The 14858-nt window shown below is 35.5% G+C and overlaps 3 protein-coding genes and 1 pseudogene across 4 annotated transcripts in view; 2 read left to right on the top strand and 2 right to left on the bottom strand.

Moving 5' to 3' along the window:
• The first annotated feature begins 1303 nt into the window (after positions 1-1303).
• LOC146745924 (uncharacterized) lies at positions 1304-4647 on the top strand (annotated as a pseudogene).
• On the bottom strand, positions 4594-7053 carry LOC100371180 (uncharacterized). The gene is made up of 4 exons (XM_002739976.4): positions 6695-7053; positions 6245-6304; positions 6094-6141; positions 4594-5730 (listed from the first exon to the last, which is right to left on the bottom strand). Exons 2-4 carry the CDS (start codon positions 6276-6278, stop codon positions 5243-5245), a joined length of 570 nt encoding a protein of 189 aa, XP_002740022.1. The 5' UTR covers positions 6279-6304; positions 6695-7053; the 3' UTR covers positions 4594-5242.
• Positions 7054-7153: 100 nt separating this feature from the next.
• The window catches only part of LOC102807233 (CMP-N-acetylneuraminate-poly-alpha-2,8-sialyltransferase-like), a 30231-nt gene continuing 22526 nt past the window's right edge, over positions 7154-14858 (top strand). For both annotated transcript variants that reach the window (XM_085499267.1, XM_085499268.1), the window contains exon 1: positions 7154-7559. The gene's annotated coding sequence lies outside the window, so the exon portion shown is untranslated. The remainder of the gene's footprint in view (positions 7560-14858) is intronic.
• On the bottom strand, positions 10409-14324 carry LOC146745923 (uncharacterized). The gene is made up of 4 exons (XM_085498817.1): positions 13981-14324; positions 12444-12540; positions 11654-11732; positions 10409-10843 (listed from the first exon to the last, which is right to left on the bottom strand). The coding sequence occupies exons 1-4, from the start codon at positions 14075-14077 to the stop codon at positions 10409-10411; spliced, it is 708 nt and encodes a 235-aa protein (XP_085354943.1). The 5' UTR covers positions 14078-14324.

Raw genomic sequence — 14858 nt, 5'->3', positions numbered from 1 at the left:
GACCAATGTATACACAATATACACAACTAAAACTGAGGTTTATGAGTTTTTTTGTTTATTGAGCATCAATTACAAAAAAGAGCCGACATCTTTTTGATCCAGGTTAGTTCTGTATATATACAAGCGTCTCTATGTACAAACAAATATTCGGTTAGATGTTGTTCACTATATACATATTGATACTTAAGTTCATTCAACATAGTTTAGATGCCTTCCCGTTGTTTACTTTCTCTTCTCTTAAATGAAACATATAACACTCGTTACAGTTCCACCATCCATAACCTTCATAATTTATAAAACATTCTCGCGTCAATAAACCGCGACCTTCATTCACTTCCTTCGTTTGTTTCTCAGCTTCTATACCGAAAATATATATTTTACATTTACATTTTTGCCAACCAGCGTTTTAGTGTTGCATACAGACCATCACTACCTCGCGATCTGCGGTGACAACATTGACCACAATATTACATACATATACATTTAGTAAAATAGCAGCGAACAACACCGTCATTTTATCTTCGAGAGGCAAATAACTGCTTCTTCTCAAGCAGGCACTGTGCATGTGCACGCGCGAAACACATAAACAAGTGTGGCGACCTTTCGAAGATGAGTGTGTACTCGTATCCGCTGAACAACACTACAGCAATAAACATAAATGCATGTGGGTAAAATTAATACGGATACTATTGAAATTTGATTTGTCTCATTTGATTACAGAAACGAGATGTCAGTCCGACCATGAAATACACGTCAGTTTCGCTCTTTCTGTTTACAATATGTTTTGGAATATTTGTATACACGTTTTTTGTATACTACGTGGTGGCACGCCACGCTTAATATTATACCCGTTGGCAGTATGAGAACGTTTGCAAAAAAGTAGGTTTTCTATATTTTCAGCCAAGATGACCGGATGGTTTATTTTTTCTCGGATGTGCCCCATCTTATAAAGACGACAAGGAATTGTTTTGCAAATTCAGAGGCCCATAGGAAGTCAAGAAGTTTATGGGCAAGTACTTTTCACTACTGTTTTTCTGTTGTAGGATAAAATAATTGACCTAATTTGTTGGGTTACAAGAATTTTTTAAGAGAGCAAATGTGCGCAATGATATTGATGGTTTTCATTATAACAGTATTTTTTTAGTCTAAATTTTCGTTATTGAAATAATTCTATAATTCTAATTAAAATGTTATGAAAGATTCGGCACTTATTTAATGACCGTTATGAAAAAAGCTCATGTGAGTCTCGTTAGTGCCAATTTTTATTGGAACTCCTAGTCGTAATATGTGGTTAACCCAAATAATCAATTAATATCAGTGGCTTATTTTTATTTCAGAACAATGGTCACCCAATTCTATGGCACCATCTTACCAAATTGGTTACAACTGACCAAGCAAGAAATATCCATTTGCTCCACAAAATTGGCTATGAGCATATAGAGTTGACTTCCTTTTCTATCATGCGAGTCAACCTTGCAGCGCAGGTAAGTTTTTATAGAGATTGTTGGGACGTGGTTCATCCTCTGAAACCTTTCAAACTGACATGCACAACAATGAAAAGCATAACCTTTTCTTTGATCTAATATAATACTCATTCTTTTATTTACTAGGTACTCAGTGAATCAGTGGCTAATGCCATGGAATTGTTTGGGCCTCCTGAAGCCAGTGAGACGGCCACGTTTATCAGGCTTATGGATCGTTTTTTTGATTGTCTAAATGTAAGGAATTAGGATGAGCATCAACGTAAACGGAAGCCAAACTTAAAACCATATGAAGATCAAAATGATCCAAGATTTGATGTATATAATGATCTATAAGCAAGTGTTGCCAACTTATAATGACACTATACCAGAGAAGCTTCTTTTAAATGAATTATCAAGTAAAAATAATAGGGGTGGGCAACTCTGGAGTGGTTGAATTAGTCACAAATAAATCACGAACAAAAAATACTACAGGAATCAATAACAGAAAAAAATTCTACACACTGATTCCTTAGGGAAAAACAGAGAAAATAAAAAAAATAGCACAAAACTAAATGGAAAAACATATTTTGCATAGTTTTTCTGCCACCACCCCAAAGTTCTTAATGGTCAACCCCTTATTAAATTTTCTTTGTTGTGCACTCATCACTTTTTATATTTATCCATCAGTGGTTGCTGACCGACTTTCTCAAATACTTTGATGACTGGGAGATGTCCACCCTGAGCAGAGAAGGCAATTTCTCCAAAAGTGCAAGAAATGCAATGTGCATAAGCAGACAGACCATTGAAGGGCTGAAAATGACAGGTAAGGTCAATGCAAACTAATGTTGTGGCTGGGTTGAGAAATAATAAACATTGATCAATATTCCGACTAATTTGATCAATACCATATTATTGGCGATCCGCTCCGCTAGGATTGCCCTTATAATCACTTTTGTCGTTTTGTGTGTGTCTGTGTGTGTACATTTCCAGTGTTCCAGTGTTCACGTATTATTTCTTCTGTGACTTTTTTGGCTTGGCCGATTTCGTTCAAACTTGGCAGGTAGGTCACACCTTAACCCTAGTTATAAGGAAAAATCTGAAAAATTTTTTTGGACCACCGTTGCCATAGCAACAGCCAAAAAACTGATTTTGGGATAGCTTCGCGCCAAATGTATCTCCTCCTACAAATTTGGGATAAAACACTTCAAACATAGCTCATTCTACTCAGCTTGAGTGTGGGCACAAAGTTACCATTTGAATTTTTGATATCTGTTTTCATTACCGAGAAATTTGACCCTAAAGTTGGGGTAACTTTTCACCAGCAACGGCTTTTAACTCCTCTGTGATTGTTTCAGTCGGCCGGTTTTGTTCATACTTCACAGGTAGGTCGTGCTGTCACTAATTGAAAAACAATCCTGGCCCACCATTGCCATTGCAACATCCAAAAACAGATTTTTGAATACTTTCGCCCCAAATGTATTACCTCCTACCAGTTTTATCGGTGTCGCTGGGTGTATATAATAAAGGGAAGTTGTGCAACCAAATTTGCCGAGTTCGCAGTTTTTCGCCAATAAAAAAATAACTAAGGCAACAACTCACGGTTTTTCAGCATTTTTGTAATAAAGACATTATTCTCTATCAATAATCCACCCAAAACAGGAACATTTCTACTAATTCTTGTGTTTTTTAGACGTTTTTCGAAAAACCTGCTATTAGGCTGCAAAAGTAGAACATTCCGGAGGGGGCGAAAGGGAAGAGCCAAATTTAAAAATCGAAAAAATAGAACGCGTATTTTGACCTCTATGCGGTCGTTGCCAAAGAGCCCTGCGTCCATCGCCTGGCGATGCGATGCTCTTCCGTTTCACCAGTTGCGTTTTTTGACTAAAATTTGGGCAGTACTGTCAGTCACGAAAATTGATGAATAAATTAATACACATAAAATATGAATCACGGGCTAATTCAATGGTCACCGAACACTCCACTACTAAACAATCTGTGGCAAGATAGTAGAGTACTGTATATTTGACCCAGATTTGACAAGCGTGGTACAGTTTTTTGCGCGTGTCCGTAATAACGCGCACAAAGGATTGTGGGACAGAGTCCTTTATTTGCTGGCATTCTTGACTTTTGACTGCAGTTCTTTTTTTTATATTTTAGAGTAAATGCTTCTGATATGCTCTTAGGTTGCTTAATATCCGTCTGAAATTCTGGACTGTAGTCATATTTTTCGATTAGGAGTCGTATATTTAAATTGCTCACTGTGACTAGTGTTTTGCATTATGAAGTATATTGTTATGAAGGTCAACACACTGCAATTTAGGTAAATATTTACCATTTCGTTATTTCATTATTTCGCTTTCCAGCATTTACGGGAAACGCTTCATTCTAAAAAATGCTATCGCAAAACGGTTAGAAATAATAAATGTAACAGCAGAATACGTCCTAGCACAGTCACTCTACTAGGAGAGAGTAACTGTGGTCCTAGTACTAAACTAAGTGACTTCTAAAGACTGAATGGTGTTTGCGAACTTCGTATTAGTTATAAACCGACGTCAGCTTCACGTTTATGTCACCATGGAAACAGCCAAAAAACATGTTGCTTGTTTTTGAGCGGAGCGGATCGCCAACCAGCCTACCGGCTTGTTATGAATGTGTTTTATTACATTAACGGTGTTTCTACTGGAAAATTAATTTATACATTAATCATGATTCTAATTAAAGAAAAATATTTTTTTGTTTGTTTATATGTACTTCTAATAAAAGTATTTGTTTTCCAAACTCATCATTTTCTCCAATTTATTTTTCTGTAGTAAACTCCTTTGTTGATGTTGATCGCTACCTACTTGGACAAGGAGTGCAGTTTATTTTAAGTGAGCGATTTTGCCAAGACCCCCTTGAGGCACACTTTAGCAAACACCGGCACAGAGGAGGGGCTAACAATGATCCGACTGTGAGTGCATTTGGTTATCAAGAAAACAGCATAAGGATACAGAAATCACACCACCTTAAGAGTGTTACTGGTAACACTGGACGTTTCAAACGCCAGCCAATGGAACAGGTTATTGATGATACACCACTCTCCAAGCGCAGTAGACGATAATAAGCAAATTTAAAAAAATAAAATGAGTAATTTTATTGTTAAAATTCGCTTTTTATTTACAATGTTAATAGTGTAATAAAACAAATACAAAAATGATAAAAATTACCAATATGATTCTGTCGAAATTTACCGCCATCTCAAACCAGAGACTGTCTTAAGCCTTTTGATCCCTTCAGATGTTTTTTTATTTTTAAGTTTGTAGTTCTCTACTATGCTACGTGCGAACGAAAAACATCTGATATTCACAAAGAGCCGCACTATACTAGACAAAAGCGAGTTGGATACCTCCTCTGTTGTTGCCTTTCGTGCAACACTTGACCATATTTGATGTATTTTCTGTCGCCCTAAAATTTCTTTTACAATGGAGCTTGAATGTTCTGTCTATTGTATGAAGCAACATGGTCGTCTGTCAGCCGAGTTCGACAAATTGACTCAATTTCTTTAAAAAGTAAGAAAGTTGATCCAGAAACCTGAAATAACCCCCCCCCCCCATCTTGCTTTTGAACCCACTGTTTACTCTCACATACATTATTGTGGCAAGTATCTTTCATATCATCAATCACTGTGACATAGGCTTGACTTGTGCTGTTTTTGCCTCTAGAGTATTTCAATCTTAACTTGTATGGTATGTAACCGGAAAAGTAGCGAAGAACATTCTCTTCATCGGCACTCATTGGCTTCAATAAAGCAGTGTGTTCATCACGCTAGGTGTCTGTTCTGTCTCGTTTGAGCCTAATATGGTGACTAAATTCAGTAAAAACACTCTTACTGTTTGAAACAACAGTACATGTTGGGCATTATCAATAAAACATACTTTGCAAAAATTAATTAAAGACTGTGTCATGGCTTTGTTGATTAAAATTTTATAAAACCCAGTCCAAACATGTTCATTGTAGGCTGAATACGTTTTCTCTTTATCTCCTGACGTCACTGCTTCCCATAGTTGTGCGGACAGTTGAGTTATCAGATTCTCTGGCAAAGAAAGAAATCCTGACCCCAATTTACTGGCGATTTGATGTGCCATCGCAGCAACTGCATGACCATTGACGCTTCCATTTACCTTAAGATTGTCATCTTCTCTCATTTCCACTAGTGCTAGATGAACTAATTCTGCCAAATTGTCTTTTAAATTCTGCTCTGTATAGACAGGAGCAGACCTGGAGAAACCTATAAAATAATTTCACAAAATCAGCATTTGATGCACAGTGAATTATGGGTGAAAACAAATCATAGGTAAAATACACAAATTCCATGCATACATCAATTGGCGTGAAGGGCAAGTGCATATTCAAAATTAAAAAATGCTAAAATATCTTTTCATATTGTGATCATTTTTTATTTTAATTGGATCATGTCCCAGTGTAGCATTAATATTCCTTACCCAGTTTGAATTCATTTTTATCATGTGATTATCTGGCAGACTATATAGTCCATGCCAAATAATTCTGGCAGATTAATTTATTGGTCAAATAATTCTGGCAGATTTATTTAATGGTCAAATCTGATAAAACAAGAAAATGCATTCTTTACCTGGCTTGGGTTTTGACTGTTTGGTGGTGGAGTGGTTGTGTTTTGAACCTAAAAAAATGAAGCAATGAATTGTTATCATATGAAATTGTTTAGTATTAAGTTTAACTCATTTAATTACATGTATTGAAAAAATAATATCAATGTTAGTCACCTGGTACATCTTCACATTGCTGATCGGCGTTCATGTCTTTTGTCGATTTATATTGAGATGCTAAAAGCAAAAATAAAACAAAAGTTGTGTTCCTCCTTTATGATACATGACAATTGGTTACGGAACTTTCAAACACAGGAAACGATGCATATTGTTGTCAGACAGCAGTTCGTGTCTCGCACGTCTAAGCTACTTCCTCGCGTTCACTACTTGCACATACTGTAGAAATAAGTCTATTCTATATAAATGTGTATTCAACCAAGAGATTTTTAGTGTCGACATCTAATAAAAACTGGTAATTGTCAATTTAACATTTTAAATATATTTATGTTATCATCGCATCGGACATTAACGCAACGACATGCTTCCTGTATCAAATAGCACTGTGACGCAATCAACAATCCCGCATATATCCAACAATTGAAAATATAAGAACGAATCAAAAAATACCTTTTAGATTTTGACCATGGATAACCTTAGTATGTCCTCTAAATCCGCTAGCACTTTTGAAAGTTTTATCGCATGACGGGCATGAATAAAACACTCGTTGATCATTTCTGTTATTCGGTCTTGGATTTCCTGAGTGGGTGGTTTCACAAGACGAATGTGTGATCGGGACATCTTGTCTTTGAATGTCAGAAACAATATCGGCAGTGGTATCTTGTGTCAGATCGTCTTCAGAAAAGCGGACATCTTCCAAAACAAAATCCCAGTCAACGTTAACATCGTTGAACTCGATGTAATCATGGAACTATGTAAGACTTCCACATGCCTTCAATCGCTAGTTTGTTTTGATTCTGAATGACCTCCACAAAACTAACTGCGCAAGTGCAAATCTGCATAACGCTCTGCATGCTGGGATTTGTCTGACCCTTATGAATATTCAACAACTTTCCGCAAACCATCGCGGCTTATTGTTGGTGTGAATAATATGTTTACGCGTACGCGGATAGAGACAAAAGATGGTCTGTCGTTGCCAGACCGGTGATAGGTGGACTGTGAGTGAATGTATGGACAATGGCCTTGCCCTACATCAATAGATACCACAAAGACGAATGTGCTTTGGCCCCTTTCTTCATGACATTCCAATGTAATGAGCAAAATTGAGACAACGTTTCCAGACTACCGAAGGAAAGTTTCACAATCTGACGCCTCCCTCAATAGACATATGTTGCCGACAGCAATAACCACTCTATACATTCGCAACGTTCTGTGGGTAAAATAACATCTTAATACTTATTTCAAAAGCACGTCGCTCGTCAGACTCTCGTGTAGAGACGCCATTAGGATTTAAACAGATAACAAGTTGGCACAGGTAAGTAGATTATTCTTTCCATTATAGGCCTAACGCATATGAATACGATTGGTTGCGTTATCACCAACTAAACAAACTTATGTTTTTCAATAAATTTTTAAATAGTAAAATGTTATATAACTCCCCCCCCCCCTTCCTGGTATTGATTTCAAGTAATCACTGATTTTTGTTTATACCACTCAGTCTTTATCATAATTTTTGTTTAAAGGGGCACCTTCCAGTTAGGCTTAATTTCACAACAAATTTACTTTCTGGTTTAAAATAACAATGGATAACAAAAGATAGATTAACATTGTAAGCAACATAGACAATGGTGTCCCATGATTCTTTGGTGCAATCCATGGGATTGAGCGGTTCCCCTTTAACAACTCTTTGCTTTATCACAATCTTCGTTACCCGCTAATAATAGGGTGTGAATTTGTGTGTACATCGTGCATTAAAATTGGCATATAGTCATTAGCGGGTAATAAAGATTGTGATTGTCAAAGCGAAAGCTATCCAGCCCGTTCGTACGGCATAAACTAACAGTAATCGACCGTGTCAAGAAGAGGTGAACCCAAGTTAAACGTTGCACGTGATCAAGCAGTGGGTGAGCCCACTATTCCTGGGTGGTTAAAAAGTGAAGAGTAAATTTGTTTTCAAAGTTGACCAAGAGGCGGGACTGAATATAAAAACGTGCGAAATTGTCCGACAATGACGACATCGATAAAGCTGTTTACGTTTCTTCAAGAACGGTCTGCCGGAACTCCACTTTCTGGTCCCATCAACCAATGCAAAGCACGTAACTCAGATATTACAATTGTGTATTATGAGTGGGTGGTTTCACAAGACGAATGTGCGATCGGGACATCTTGACATTGAATGTCAGAAACAATATCGGCACTGGTATCTTGTGTCAGATCGTCTTCCACTACGTGAAATAGCGAAAATATTGTTAAGTACAGACATTTATTAAAGCCTGTATTTTTGGTAAATACAGGTAGATACAGGGTGATACACATGAAAACAGGAAATGGAAATACATTTCCTGTATTCATACCTTTATTCACCTGTAATTGCACTCTTGTAAATACATGGTGATTACATTGTGAATACAGGTAAATACTTACTATAAATACATTGTTTATTTCTGATGTATTTACCATTTATTTCTACGGTGTGTATTTACTTGTGTAGCCAAATACAAGTAAATACATATGCATCTAATTAAATATACTGATACATACTGGCACATAATTCTACTGGTGAGGGGATTTGATTTGATTTGATGGACTGGTGGGTTTACACAGGGGGGGGGGGGGGTGCAGATACATCGTCGACATATGGAATTGATCTTAACGGGGCTATCTGTTTCTGTACATGCTGAGAAATTTGAAGACATGTTTTGAACTATACTGAAAAACTATAAGTACACATCTCACCTCGGGTATTTATATGTTGTTACCGGTTTGACCCCTTGGGTATACCAAGAAATAACAATTTCCTTATTCAAAACGACACAACTTCCCCAATTCAAACTCGCCCATGCAATGCATTATTGCTTGATAACAAAGTACAAATTTGACAGGTTGTCATTTACTCCTGGGTAATTAGTTTCGCTGTATATGTAGTCCAAACCTTGTTTTGCTTTCCTGCAAGTTTTGCCATACTTGATTGGGAATTGGACATTAAATCATTTATGGTAACTATAATTGTGCAAGACTAGTATGTATACTGACAGCCATGTTTAGGGGATGTAACATTGCTTTGTTATTAGACTGGCACAGTATGGGTGAATAATTTTTTTTTTAATTTAAAATTAAGAAAAAAAAATAGCGAAATTGAGGTGTTACCGCAAAATCACCTTTAACCGCGAAATTTTGCAAAATTATTTTTTCCAATTTTTTTTTTATTATCATTTAAATGAAAAAAAGTCATCACAGCTGGGCCAGTCTACTTTGTCATGAATGCTTCTAACAAAACTTGCATTGTAAGATACTTTCATGAATGGAATGAGGAGGGGGGGCATTGTGCAGCAGAAAACATTTTAATTTCAAGTTAAAATGAACCAAATCCAGTTTTTTGGCACAAACTCAATGGTTGGTAGAACCTTTTGTGTTGAAGTTCAAGATGCATATTGACCAGTGCTGTATACGTGTACAATGCAAACACTTAAAATCAACACAAATTCACAAAATTTTCATTTAAAAAAATTATTTTGAAACACAGAATACATCATAATTATTTAAATAAAAAGTTACATCTCTGGTAAAGGTGGACCTCAAACATTTCGCCAAATATTAATAAAAATACAGATAAAATAATAAAATAATAAACAATTATATACAAAATCTGAAAAATGTATTCGCTCTCTCACAGCTGTTATCAAAGAAAATCCAAGATACTGAAATAGTATGCCCTATAATGCATTTTATGACGCCACATACAGTAACTTTTCTTTTGTGACACAAAACATCTGCAATTTTTACACATTTTATTACTGAAATACAGGGGCTGATGGTACAGTAACCAGTCCACATTCAATGTAAGACACAAGTGAAATTTACTTTTAAAATATCCTTCATTGAAAAAATCTTTCCACGCTTTCCCGTCATAGATGTCATTCAAAATGTTTTTTTCCTGGTTGTCTTGCTCTCCACTTGTTGCATGCAGTTGTAAATCCGGGTCTTCTAACAAACATTTCCAGGGATGTAACTAGACTTCTACAACAATAAACTTTCTTGGGATACAAGACATACAAGTACTGTACTCTCGACCATTTTGTCCTTTTACCTTTTTGAGTAACACTTCACCACATTGCTTTTGACGTGACCGATGTTGATGTTGTGGAAAGGCAACATGCTGGCACTTTAATGAAACTTTCTTTCCGTTAAACTTGGTTTTAAAACAATCCTCAAATAAATAAACACTATGTCAAGTCCCAGAAATTTCCTAATAGTGAACAATGTGCCTGGTAAAAATTTTAAAAACTTTGTCAGCGCATCAATGTTAAAGATCGTAGCTATTGTCAGTAGCAGATGTTTGATGAATGCCACAAGGCACTGAATACCTCTATCAGAAACAACATAGGTTTTTTGCCATGAAAGAATAAACAGTAATATTGCAGTCATCAAATGAGAATGATCCGTTTGTGTTGTATCAGCATGTTGATTGTCAGGCACATCGTTGTTGAACTGCATGGCTTCCTTGATGTCAGCCTCATCTACCCAGACCTCTTGTACATTTTCTTTATTGATTGATGGCCCAATTCCTGATGACTGACATCTATCATAATTACTTGATCTCTATAAAATAAAATTACACTGTTAATGAGCATTGGGGTGAAGTATACACTTTTCAACAAGCTGTGATCATGTCAACAAATCTATTGGTTAAGTGGACAAGCGTTTACAATGCACACAGTCCCTGTGCTCTTCTGTTCTGTATTTAATGACCTGAGACGCTTTCTTACTTTTTTATTGTGTACTTTTTCAACATTGGGTATAAAATGACACCTAACCAATGGAGGATTAGTAGTTGGCACACTTTCATTTTTCAAAAAAAAACAAAAAACATAGCTTGGTATGATTGTCCATGTCATAGGAAAACTTGAGAAGAAAATAGAAAATAAAAAAAAAAATTCAAAATGTGTCCCTTATCAATAAATTATATTGATCTAATAATGATCAAAATCTTTGATTTCATAAATAAAGTTTAACTGATTGAACTTGCGTTTTTAAAAGTATGACTGTGTGCCATTTATTTCACCCACCTAGGCAGTGTGCCATTTTATTTGCAGTTGTAAACAACTCTCAGACTGGTAAAGTTCAGTCATTGTGTTTTGGGGAGCATTTGGGTTACTCAATCATGGAAAATGTTGACATGAATGGCTTTAAATATAAATACCATGATTAAACATGATAATTATGAATAGTAATTGCATACGTATATCACAATTTTGTTGTGGGAAAAACTGGTGTAACAGTTTGCAAATGTCACAGTAGAAAAGCTTACATGACTGAACAGTGACAATCACTTAAATACTAAACAAAGGCCAGGAAACCATCTACCCTGTGCTGCAAGAAGTAGCCACACCTCAATAATCATAGACTTACTTCATTGCTATCTTTCTTTTCTTCAGAGCTAGAATATACATCAAATTCACTATGATCTTCCTCAACATCAGTGATTAAACTGGAAATGATGCCATAAAATATTTATTTATTTATTTACTTATTGACTCTTACACAATCCCCGGAGGGAAAGAAAATGGTCACAAAGTACAAGGAGAAATATATATATATAAAAAACAAAAAACAAAAACACAATATACTAAATAACAAATAACAAATACAATCACTAAATTACTAAATAATACAAAATCTCTAAAATACAATCTAATATAAAATTACAAAATTGACAGCAGGCATTAAGATGTCAAGTAAGACCCTGCTTCCTGACTTCAAAGCTTTTACTTATGAACTTATAAATGAGTACAATATCTATAAGGATTATTTTATTTGATGAAACATTGATCAATACATGTCTTTCACTTGCCCAATTTCACATAAATTTTAGTATCATATGACATCCATATTGGAGGCCAGACTGAATTTCCTCCATATATTCACATGTAACAACTTTTCAGACTGTAAAACAATTTTGTCATACACCAAATACTTACAGCAGCACAGTGTCAAAGAGTACAAAAATACAATGCCATAGACACAAAAGATAGTTTGAGTGCCTTTAGCATGGCAGACTTCCTGCTTAACCATACAGGCCTAATGACCTCCATACAAAAATTCTATACTGTAGAGTCTTTATTTGGGACTGAATTTTTATCATTAAGTTAAATCATCTCACCATTGTTCCTAACATTGTTCATCTGATTCCTGTAATGACTGGTTATGGGCATCGTTTGGTAAAATTTGGACAGCAACAGCATCACTGCCATCAGGCACATGAACTGGATGTACTTCAACTTCATGTAAAGCTGCAACTAAATAAAATACTAAACTTATTGCAAAAAACTAAGAATTATGAGTTGAATAAAAGAAACATTCAATTAATTTATACTAAATTTTGTGATTTAACTTTATCATGATAATCCTGTTTACATATCATTAAAATAAATTATTTTTATTTGTAATTCTGTTTTAATGTGTTCAATGGGACAACAGTGTATAGCATGTGATTACTTCAAAATAATATGGAATACAATGACTTATTTTCTTTTTATATTTGACTAAGAACAAAAAAATAGATCTGTTTCTGGTCGTCAGTTCAAAAGGCCGCTCTCGAAAGTTTTTTTTTTTTTAATTTGAAAAAAAGAAAAAAAAAAGTGAAGTATGCTTGTCGTTGATGGCACTGTATCTTGTTCACGCATGTGCAGATTGAATTTCTTGATTTCTCCCTATAGTGTTTGTGTTAGCGTATGACAAGTCAGTTTCATCCAGTTTTGTTTCTAAAACTCAATTTAAAAAAAAAAGGGGGGGGGAAAACGTATCACCGCATTGTTTTTTAAGAAACTTCGGACCAGAAACAGATCTATTTTTTTTTTGTCCTAATAATTTTTACCACAAACAGATTCATTTTGTTCACATCAATATTTTAGCTGAAATTCTAATGTCAGTACACATCCAGCTTTAAAGTGGTATTCTACTCCTTGTTTTTATCGATATCGCATTTACAGCCCAGAAATGTGTCCCATTTGTCAAAAAACACTGTATGTTAATGACAAAACTTTCGCCACCTTGCGACACTCAAAACATGCCCATAGAACATGTTTGATTTCATTTTAAATATATATGCACAACCTAGATTTTCAAAATAAATTCAGACAACAAAAAGTGCTCACGAGTCACAATATTATATTTTTATAACCCCTATGTCACCAGCAAAGATTTGTGATACAAAGACAAATCTTCGCTATAAGAACCATTGGTAAAAAGTTCTAAAACACTATCAGTGCTATTTTATACCCTAGTTTTTCTTTTGAAACTGTATGGTTAACCCACGTTTTCTGCACAGAAATAAATAAACACTGACTCAGTGAACAAAATACTGAGATTTGGACAAATTTTAGGTTGTATTAGTGTTGAGCAGCCTTTAAACTTAAAATCAAGCAAATTTATTAGCAAAATTTTTTTTATTTGTAAGTTTTGTTTATCTTGAAGATGACAGTGCCATATGATCATATCCCACTTTCTGTTTTTCTATAAGACATTGTTATTATCAGCCACATAGACATTGTTGGTGTGGTATTGCCCCCCCCCCCCTCCCACAAAGAAAAAAAATCATCGTAAAGCAATACAATGTCAATTGCCAACTAACATCGTCTGCTAAGAACTTTATAATTTCTGTCTGTGTAGACATTTAAATCTTACATATCATACTGGTGTTCCTGATGGAAAACATAACAGTGCAAAAGCATGCTTACCTGTTTCGACTTCAATCTGTTTTCCATTATCATCAGCCCAGTAACCGTAAGGTTCGAAATAAGTACGCTTGTGGTTGTAAAACGAGGACTTTCCCATCTATCTAAAACAGTGGCCGCATTCATATAAGCGTTGTTTTGACAGTAGTTCTGACATGCTAATTTCGACGTGCTTCAGCAATACTAACTAAATTATAATAATGCTTGAAACTTCGCAGACAACGGAAAAGTGATTCAAATACAGTATGGTATATTTTATGGGACAATAATCGTGAAACAAGAATAACTTTTGTCATTGTCAAGTGTGACAAGACACATTGTTGACCTCACTGGCATAGAAAGGCCCTCTAGACCGGCCTGTATTCTTACTTAAGTCGAGGTAAACTTGATGTCTTCAGCTGTTATTGAAACAAATGCACATCAAGGATTGAAAATTAATTTTTATATGCGATATTTGCATATTGTGGATTTACAAACACTTAAAAAAAAAGAATTAGGCACACGTTTTAATGATACAGCTAGGTAGTCACAACAGCGCCACCATACGACAACCTTTCGTGTACACAAACTACAGTCTATGTTTGTCATTCGCTGGTTCCCGGCGTCCTTTGCGAATGGCAGGTAGGACGCAGGTAACTAGTAATCGCCATATTGTTCCATTTGGGCCGGTTTTCCGGCCGGAAGGAACGCGACTGGGTGACGTAATTTGAAAACATTCCAAGTTGCGTTTTGCGTAAACGTGTCTGTAATGCTACAATAAAGCCATGCTCATACATACTGCCTGCTTAGATTTACAGATTTGATATGTTCTGTGCTAATTTATAACAAAAGAAACAATTCTTTTTATTCGCCCAACTTTCGAAAGCAAAAGGAAACCCCTG

This window comes from Saccoglossus kowalevskii, chromosome 5 (genome assembly GCF_978046115.1).
Source record: "Saccoglossus kowalevskii chromosome 5, keSacKowa6.1, whole genome shotgun sequence".
In the NCBI taxonomy this organism is placed as follows: domain Eukaryota; kingdom Metazoa; phylum Hemichordata; class Enteropneusta; family Harrimaniidae; genus Saccoglossus; species Saccoglossus kowalevskii.
The sequence above is the reverse complement of the archived record's forward strand: the minus strand, read 5'-3'. Positions and strand labels throughout refer to the sequence as shown.

What these genes read in the sequence shown, in the direction of transcription:
- LOC146745923 (XM_085498817.1), bottom strand. Translation starts at nt 14,077, where the DNA reads ATGGGAAAGTCCTCGTTTTACAACCACAAGCGTACTTATTTCGAACCT. An exon ending in CCAAACGATGCCCATAACCA is followed by an intron (nt 11,733 to 12,443) that starts GTCATTACAGGA and finishes CATCATTTCCAG; the next exon opens with TTTAATCACTGATGTTGAGG. An exon ending in AAAAGAAAGATAGCAATGAA is followed by an intron (nt 10,844 to 11,653) that starts GTAAGTCTATGA and finishes TTTATTTTATAG; the next exon opens with AGATCAAGTAATTATGATAG.
- LOC100371180 (XM_002739976.4), bottom strand. Translation starts at nt 6,278, where the DNA reads ATGAACGCCGATCAGCAATGTGAAGATGTACCAG. An exon ending in GCAATGTGAAGATGTACCAG is followed by an intron (nt 6,142 to 6,244) that starts GTGACTAACATT and finishes TCATTTTTTTAG; the next exon opens with GTTCAAAACACAACCACTCC. An exon ending in ACAGTCAAAACCCAAGCCAG is followed by an intron (nt 5,731 to 6,093) that starts GTAAAGAATGCA and finishes ATTATTTTATAG; the next exon opens with GTTTCTCCAGGTCTGCTCCT.